Consider the following 9,526-nt stretch of genomic DNA (forward strand, 5'->3'; position numbering starts at 1 on the left):
TTCCATAATGCAGACCCTACACTTCAGTCAATATATTGGGTGTCCAATCAACATGGCACAGATTATGAGCTTAAAATAAAAATGTTTGTCATAATTAACATGTAATCATACATACGTGGTCACCTCCTGATTATACTTGTGCATTGGTAACACAAGTATTATACGAATATTTTTGAAGGCTTGGTTTACTAAATTTATCTGCGATATTTTAAAATTTATTCACACAAAATTACTTTTTTTTCTGGGACCCATTATTTTGATTACACATATTTTTTTCAAGTAATTTAATTTTAAAAACAGTAAAGATTAATGCCTGTTGTAAGCTGTCAAATACTTTATTAAAATAAACGCGTAAACGCTGATGACTGTCGTATGTTTGGTGTATATTTAATGGTCAGAAACATGATATGTATAATATACAATGTATTTTCACAGTGATGCGATATTTAGCTGTCGCATCGCGTGTTTCACGTCGCGTCGTCCTGCTACTGTGATTCATGTGTGACTTCAGCAGACACAGCCGTGTTGTAACAGTTCAACTTGAGTTGCTGAACAAACTGTCCCTGAGTCGAAATGTTACAAATAGCCTACTATTAGATAATATTTTTAACTAAATTCGTAAACAATAAAATATATGTTCTTAAAGAATGACATGATTTCGCTTATTTAAGGCCCATTAGTAGCTACAAAAATAAAAATTTTTGTAGTTTCAATAGTAGTTACAAAGTTAAAAATAAATCTTTTTTTGTCAGCAATTTTTAAACTCTGTTCTTATTCTATGGAAAATACTCATCATAATTAATCTATACGAAAACAAATAACAATAATTTATTTCTTGAGTGAAATACATTTTCTAAAAGCATACTTCTCTTTGCCCCATACTAGTAACTACGACAACCCAATAAATAATTTTGTTTTTTTCGGAAAATATCTCAAGAAATTACTTTTTAAAATTTACAAGTCTTCGACAGTCTAACGTAAATTGTAAGTAATAATTACGCTTGATTCAATCCTAAACACTTATATATGCTCTGTCATTAATATTTTGAAGTTAGGACCTTGTTGTGTATAGTTAACCAAATTGTTACCTTTACTCTTGGTAAATCGTAATGTCAAGACATACCAAAGCATCATAGTCAATTATTACACAGCTTTACATATAGATAAATGTGTAGCAATATCTCCACCGAGGCCATATTTATACTAAAAAGTAAAGACGTATTTTTTTAATTTAAATAATACACCAAAATTTGTAAATCCACAACAAATGTGACGTACCTTACACAATTATTAATTTTAAATTCCGTAGAGGTATTTTCACAGAAGGATTGTGGATAGATATTAGTATTTTATTCTGTATTTGTTCTAGTGACAAAATATTCTCTCACCATACTACGTTAGCGTAAAACAGGTAAGCTGTAGAAAAGTTAGTTTTTAATTCAACTGTAATAACTAGAAATCCGAATTATGTTGCAACACTTTATTGCACCACGGTAGACTTCACATTCTAATAGATCGATCATCAGGGCGATTCCACTGTGTGATTGGCGGCTGCCATATGGTGCATTTTTTTCTGGTTACACAACACTCATACTCCAATTTTTTTTAAATTTGGTTATTGTTAGGGGCGTGTATTTTTCGCGTAAAAATCTGGACGCTCACTAGATTGTAATAAGATATATAAGCGCTAGCGATTGTTCCCTTGTAATTGGCGGCCGTCTGCCAGAGAATCCATTGCCTTACATGGACGGGCCATTCTGGAACTGTTTTCTTCGCACTTGGGTTTGTGCGCTAACAACATTCATTTACTTGAAATAAACACAGTCAACCACAAAAAAAAGGAAACGTTACCTACAATGATTAACATACTTCTGTAATGACAATCATCTCTAGAAAAATAAACGGCCGTATTTATTGGCTTCTAATTATTCAGGTCCGTTCAAACGCTTTTGAGGTTACGTAAAAATGAACGGCTGTTTTGAAGGGCAGTCTACTGCCAACAATAACGTGTGTTACGCACGTTATGTTAACAATAATAACAAAGAGCTGGTGTTAAACACGTAGCCCAGTAGAACGGGTGGGGACCATGCCTGAACAGTTGGAGTCCTCGGCCAATCAAACACTAGCCAGCAGTCAACCATGCCAACACGATCTCCCGCCAGACCGCGGCCCGTGAGTAAGTGACCTCTGCAATTCACGCCAACTTGATGTCCTACGGTTATACAGAACGGACATATCGCTGATTTATTTCGCACTGCGCTGAAATTCAATGACTTTCCAATTTAGCCGCCGCCCATGCTACCACTATTACCACGCGAGTTTTTTTTTAGGGATCTACGGGCCAACCAGAGACCCAGTTAAGACGAAGCAAAAGTCAGCAGCCAATGAACAGGGAATATTTTACACAATATAAATCTGACTAATGAGTCCATCCCACAGGTGATTTAACATCGAATATTATTACAGTACTAGCTTATAAACGTTTGTCAATCTTCTCTTTACTTACAGTTGAAACTCTTCTTTTTTTTTTTTGGGGGGGGGGGGGGGGGGTGTCTGTAGTGAGTTATAATTTGAAAGACATCACGGAAAAAAAATTTTCTTTCAAAAGAGTCTCCCTTGAAATTAAAATTATCATCTTCCTTGCAAAAACAAATATGCCCGGATTAGCACTCTATATGGTACTAGTCTACTTAATATGCAAGAATAAATTTGATGATAATTATTTTTCTTATGGAAGTTCGAAAATAAAAAATAAAAAAACATAACCCATATTTAGCCCCCGGAATGAGTACTCCGTGTACCAAAATAGGTTCGTGTCACTGGGGGAGGGGGCGTACATGGACCTGCGCGAAGTCATTGCTGTGCGGGTGTTGTCCGCGCCGTGTGTGCATGCATTATAAGTAGGTATTCGCAGAGGTGTGGAGTTCGCATTCCGGTTATGTTATCTAAGTAACCTGTTTAACAATGTAAGTTTCTAAGTCATACTTACTAACAGTCACCAAGTGTGGCCAAAAACTATTTTCGTAATGTTTGAAGATTGCGCAACGTGAAGGTGAAGTATAAAGTGGCCTCCAATTGCATCACAGCGTGCACCTCCACACAGTCACTAACTGCATCACAGCGTCTAAAGATGTTGTTCTTCTTTGAAAACTAATTTCTCCTTGGCCCTAAAGGAATCATTGGTTATGACCAGGGAGTGGCCATGTCCGCATGATTACATGCTAAGTGTGTAAAAAAGTTTTTTTCCTCAATGCTCAGTTTTGTTGCTCAATGTTGGTTACATCTTCGAAACATTGGCTGAAGTGAAGTTTTCGCACTGAGGAAACAGTTTCGAACGACTTCTTAGCGACGGAGATTCTATTACAAGATGTTACGAAGCAATGTTTTGTATGGAACAATGAGGCGATGGCGATGTTAAAATGTGGCATTAGCTACGTCGCGGCATGCCGTATCCTAACAGCTGCTAACTGCGTGTGTGCCTGGAGGAGCGGCGGAGCAGAGTGGCCCGTTATGAGATAGCTAACATTTCAATAGATTTCAATACTTTTTATCATATTTCGTTACAATTTAAGAGATCGATTCATTGACTTAGTTTGGATATTTCATTAATATTGGTTTATATTGATTCCATTTTATGTATTTTGTCTGAATTTCATTTATTTCTATTCAATTGAGTACATTTCTGTTTATTTATTTTGTTAACAATCGTTTAGTTTGATACATTATATTTCAATTCATTTGGTTGTATTTCATTTCCATTTGTTTCGTTTTAGATTATTTCGATTGTTTCACTTTGATATGAATAGGTACATATCATTTCATAATATTTCAATCATTTGTAGGGATTTATTTTGGTACTATTTAATAGATCGATTCATAGACTTCATTTCAATTCAAATCGCTTTATTTCGTTAATATTGGTTTATTTCGATTCCATTTCATGTAGTGTTACTAAAATTTCATTCTAAAATTCATTCATTAAATTTCAGAGTGGCGCGTGGACAGCAAGCAGAGTGGCGCGCGGACAGCAGAGTGGCGCGCGGACAGCAGAGTGGCGCGTGGACAGCAAGCAGGGTGGCGCGCGGACAGCAGAGTGACGCGGGGACAGCAGAGTGGCGCGACTCGCCGAGCCAGAGGACACAGCGCCATGAGGGGAAAGCTGCCTCGTAGCCGTGTGTCTGGCGCCGCCAGTGCCGACCAGGTAGCCTCACAGCCTCTGTGTCCCCGCCTCTTGTTACACTCCCAGGCCATTAGCGGCTGGGGTCTCGCACACCATGCAATTTTTTGACGTGACGTCTAATAAATCGATGAACGCCGGCTCCACGCAAGAAAAAGTGTCCCGTAACGCACATTGTCCCACTACGGTGTGTCCCGTTACGCTAATTGTACGTTTGCGCCGCATCTCTCTTCCACTCGATTGTAACAACCATCGATTTGACTTTCAAATCATGTTTTTGTCGTTTGAATTATTAATATTATGTAATTTAACGTTCATCCACTGATTTTCAGCACAATCGGTACGGTTATTTAAAATAAATGTTGAATTTTCAAATACGCTTTTGTACGAATAATGGTGTTTTACAGTTACACATAATAATTGAAATTACACCTGGGATCTTTTGCACAATGTTTTAAAATATATTGTAACACATTATAAATAAGTTTGGTGTAGGTATTTGGGATGCGTATTTGTTATAAAATCGTATTATAAAAACGAAATAATATTATTCCCCTACCGTGCTGCTATCTACGGTGACGGACGCGAACCAAACGAATCGCGCTATCTAACCGCTTCCGCGACAACCAGGCACTCGTTAATACATATTTTCCTTTGTTTATCGTGAGGAGCGTTATCATTAATGAATTATAAATAAAATTTCGTGGCCGGGGCCACAATTGCATATCATTTTGAGCACTGGAAGACATAAAAACGTAAAATATTCTCGACGAATTTTAATCTCGGCCCCAGCACACCACGAGCGTCTGAGTTGGATATTAAAGCCTAAATTCTTTCTTAAACTTACTAATACTTATTTTGTTAACTGCAAGGGCATTTTTATTAAATTCTACGTTTAATTTCACGACGAACAAACTTCGTCGTTAAATGTGTAATTGCGAAAAAGCGTAAAACATTCTCGACGATCTTGAAGTTAAATTTTAAACATGTATAAAAGTTATAGTTAAAATAATCTTTTCGTTAAAGTAATAAACATTTTTGAATTAATGACTGTAAATAAAAGTAAATTAATCAATTAAATTGTAGATTTCATTTCACTCCTTCTTTGTATCCATACAAAATAGTGATAATTCTATAAAAATTATTCAATTTTATTCATAAAACTATGCAATCATTTCATCAGTTATGACGTCACGTTAAACTATCGTCCGTAAACCGACTTTTTTTCGTTAAATAAATAGCTTTGGTGTAATAGTGCGGCAAACAATTATTCATATACACCAAGAAAAAATGAAGATAATTACTGTACTCCGGAAGAATCCCAATTTAAATGAAGTTATCCAAGTATTTAAAAATCCGGACGCTGATTCAGAGATCATTGCTAAAGCTGGAGAACGCTGTATTCTCGAATTGTACGGTTGCAGTGACGTAAAAAATAAGAAAAGCATGTCTTTAAATGACTACATATATGCAGGCTTCACAAAATCAGCATATAAGAGCAAATTTAATATTGCGTCGCTGCCACCAACAGAAGCAGCAGCGCGTCAACATTCGTTTCGAACCTAACACCAGGTTCAGCAGTGGTATGGGAATAAAAAAAATATATAACAATGGGGGTGGAACAGAAACAAGAATGGGGGCTAGTTCCTGTTACGACACTCAAGCCTCCAGCCCCAGAAACTATGTTAAGACTGATTTCTTGCTAATGCAAAAAGAGATGTCAGAAATCCTGTGGATGCAGATAAGCTGGGTTGAAATGCTCCATTATATGCACGAATTGCCGTGGGGCTTGTGATAATTCGCTAGTTCCATTACATGATAGTGATGAAGAGGAAGAAACAGAGACTATTTTGGAGCAAACATGTGATGGAATTGAAAACGAAGAGGACTGCGATGAATCTGATAGCCCTATCGTGGATGATGAGGAAGAAATTTTGGTCTCGATCGACACTGAAGACGATGAACTCGCAACACCTGGACCATCAAGAAAAACAAAGAGAAGGAGATGTCGCTAAATGTGAGAACTGTACGTTAGATGAATGAGTTTTTTTTTATAGCCAAGATGCGTGTTGAAGTATAATTTGCGGCACTCGTACACCAAAACTATTGATTTTACGAAAAAATAGAGTAATTACATAAAATTAAGAAAATTTCATTAATTTAATTTTTGTGTATAAATGTTTTTTATCGTAAAATGAGTAAGAAAGGAGATATTGTTAAAAACCTGCTTTAAGGCGGCATTTTTTTTCAATATGGTGGCACGAGTGGCAGAGACACAAGGTGGCAAAGTAGAAATTCGGAAAGGGCACATCAAAATCTATAAAATCACCAATTTTGAATAATCCCGAAAGATTTTCCAAGTATAACCACCAAATGACTATACTATAAGTGTTTTTTAACGGGTGTTGAATGTCGTGCAGGTGGTGGTTTCAAGCACTTGCGCAAAAGTTTACACCCATTATTTTACAGGTAATAAATACCCGTTCATAAACTTTTGAGAGCACAACCGATTCAAGGGAGGTAGAGTGTTAAATTTACAGGAATTGCCGGTTACTGTTAGTAAATGATAAGAAAATGAACAAAATCAAAATGGCGTGTGATTCTTCACCTTAAGGGGAAAGAGACTCCATATTTATTTCAATGGTTTTTATGTCATACCAATTATTTCTTAGCTTTAAATAGTAAAAATTTCCCATTTTTGAAACATATGCTTGTAAAATCTCTGTAGTGCATACATCTGTACATGAGAGCCAAACCAGACTTATTCCGTATTAAGCAATATTTGTTTTACTACAGAGTATGTGTATACAGTTCATTTTAAATTGTACAAAATATCGTAATACAAAACATTTTTATTAAGCATTTAGCGTAATTTATAAGGTATTTAATTCAATGCTTTATTTGAGCCAGACAATCGTAATTCCATTTACGATATGTACCTGTAGCTTTTGTAAAAATACTTCTTGTTCGGAAAAAATATATGTTCATTCCTGTCAGGGAAACGCATATGGAATTTGATGGAAATCGCAGCATTTTTAAGGAACAGATATTGTACTCTCCTGTAGAGGTTCCCCATTGCGATTTTGACTCGTTTGGTTCCGTGGTAGAATTACTGGATATTAAAAAGTTTTTTATAATCTAATTTTTTTGTATATGCATTTCACTAATTTAAAAGATGAACCATTGGTAGGTTTTACATTTATTTACATAACGCATGCTGTATTAAAATTCTGTGGTATGGGAAGTATTTTACTATCATGCTGAACTAACATAAAACTGACATTCACTAACGTAAAAAAGGACCAGTAATGTTTATTATACATCATTTTAGGTGACAGTACTCCCTCGCGCAAGACGAGGATGTACAACAACAAAACGTCGGTGTGAAATCCATAATCGATGACGTATTTATCAATCTTTGTTCATTAGTACTTTTCCTGTAAATTTTTCACAAGTAATGAATTCGTGGTATTAAAACGCAAGTCACCTTATAAAGTATTTGATTTTTTTAGTAACATATCGTAAGTTAATTCATATCAATTTTCATTACAGTTTTTCAAGTACAACTTGAATAACGTAATGTGTGTATTATATTTAAACTTTTCAATACGATATTCTGATGATTTACAAATTATAATAAATAAAATACCAAATATGTATACACATATTGACTTCATTTAGACTTACAGGTTAAATGACCCAGGTCTCACACCTGACGGTTGCAGGCAGCCCCCGCCGTGCACGTGCTGCCCAGCGAGACGGACCTGAGGATCATGGAGGCCATCTCGAGCCTCAGCCGCCTGGGCGCCCTGCGGGGGGGCAAGGCGCAGCGCCTGCTCCGGCTCAGGAGCCGGCGGCTCTGCGCCGCTCAGGCTCAGCCGCCCGACCAGGAGACGCTGCTGCAGCCCTGCGTGTGTCCTCGGAAGAAGAGGAAGAGAAGAAGCGCGTGCAAGAAGCGCAAGTCTTCCAGGAGGAGGTCGCTCTCCCGAAGACGAGGATTGTCCAGGCGGAGGAGTTCCAGGAGGAGATCGCTGAGAAGGAGGTCCAAGTCCAGGAGGAGGAGGCAGTCGAGGGCCAGGTCAGTGTCGAGAAGAAGGAAGACGTCCAGGAAGAAGTCTTCGTTCAGGCGAAGAGCAGCTTCCAGGAGGAGGTCGGCTTCCAGGAGGAGGTCAGCTTCCAGGAGGAGGTCGGCTTCCAGGAGGAGGTCGGCTTCCAGGAGGAGGTCGGCGTCTAGGAGGATGCACAGGGGGGCGCGGAGGGGCAGGGCAGCCAGGTCGGTCAGGCGAAGAAGGAAAGACCCGAAGAAACGCAGGTGCAGGAAACGAACATTCGCGAAGAGCAGATCCAAGACGAGAATAGCTTTGATATGCCCGCGGTGCAAGTGCAAGGTAGTGATCAAAATAAGGCATAGTCGACCGAAATGCTAGACGCCGAACTATCAGACAATTGATACATGCCGTGAAATTAGTTCATCAATCAAGAATTTTAAAAAATGTGATTTTTTTTACCTTTTTATGTCACAAAAAAAGTTTACTATTTTATTAGTTTTTGTATCGTCAATGATATCTTAACTTATGCAGTCACATTAAATTATTTCAACAAATTTACATTGCTGTTATTTAAGCCTTATTTTTTAATGACTTTTATTCACATTTTTTGAATAACATCAATTATGTAATGAAACGCCCCTAGTGGGCTAAAAATTTAAATTTTTTTTAATTAATTAAAAAGAGCCTTGGAAACTTGCTGGGTAAGAATAATAAGAAAAATAAAGTTATTGACCAGAAGTGGCACGAGGTGGAGAACAAGACAATTTGGAACTCCCTGACACAAGAAACTTGGGAGCTGAGGATCGTTTAAGGGAAGAAGGTATATCATAAATAAATTAACACTACACAAGTAGCTTGGTCTATATGTTCCCTGTTTTATTTAAAAATTTAAATAATGAATTCTGTTTTCCATTTGATTTGGCATTTATAAGTTTCCCAATTAATTATATTAACAATATACTTAAGTTTTTCGAGAAAGGGCCGGCCCGATATTAGTATAACAACACATACTCAACTTTAACAACAAACAATTACATAAACAAAAATTTATAAGTATCACACGAAAATTAAATTCATCCAATTATTACATCGATGATTAGTTTTATTCATTCTACATATTCTTGAGGAAAGCACTGTTCGCTGGTAGGCTATTCATTCGATTAATGTAGTTCGTAGCTAGAAAGTGGGGGGGGGGGGATGTTGATTTTACATAACCACGTGGGTCTTCAAAAGATAACGTCGGGTCGCAGAAACCTCTCTTCTAACGTGACCCGCAGTGGAGGTGCAGGACCACGAGCTG

General features: G+C 37.3%; 1 protein-coding gene across 1 annotated transcript; it reads left to right on the forward strand.

Moving 5' to 3' along the window:
* The first annotated feature begins 858 nt into the window (after positions 1 to 858).
* LOC134541109 (serine/arginine repetitive matrix protein 2-like) lies at positions 859 to 8,780 on the forward strand. Its single transcript, XM_063384278.1, has 3 exons — positions 859 to 984; positions 3,990 to 4,201; positions 7,903 to 8,780. Exons 2-3 carry the CDS (start codon positions 4,148 to 4,150, stop codon positions 8,602 to 8,604), a joined length of 756 nt encoding a protein of 251 aa, XP_063240348.1. The 5' UTR covers positions 859 to 984; positions 3,990 to 4,147; the 3' UTR covers positions 8,605 to 8,780.
* The last annotated feature ends 746 nt before the right edge of the window (positions 8,781 to 9,526 follow it).

The sequence above is a fragment of the Bacillus rossius genome, chromosome 18 (genome assembly GCF_032445375.1).
Source record: "Bacillus rossius redtenbacheri isolate Brsri chromosome 18, Brsri_v3, whole genome shotgun sequence".
Classification (NCBI taxonomy): Eukaryota; Metazoa; Arthropoda; class Insecta; order Phasmatodea; family Bacillidae; genus Bacillus; species Bacillus rossius.

Bases quoted from the DNA above. Each gene is read 5' to 3' on its own strand.
- LOC134541109 (XM_063384278.1), top strand. From the start codon at position 4,148: ATGAGGGGAAAGCTGCCTCGTAGCCGTGTGTCTGGCGCCGCCAGTGCC. The intron at 4,202-7,902 runs GTAGCCTCACAG...TGACGGTTGCAG, and splicing joins GCGCCGCCAGTGCCGACCAG to GCAGCCCCCGCCGTGCACGT.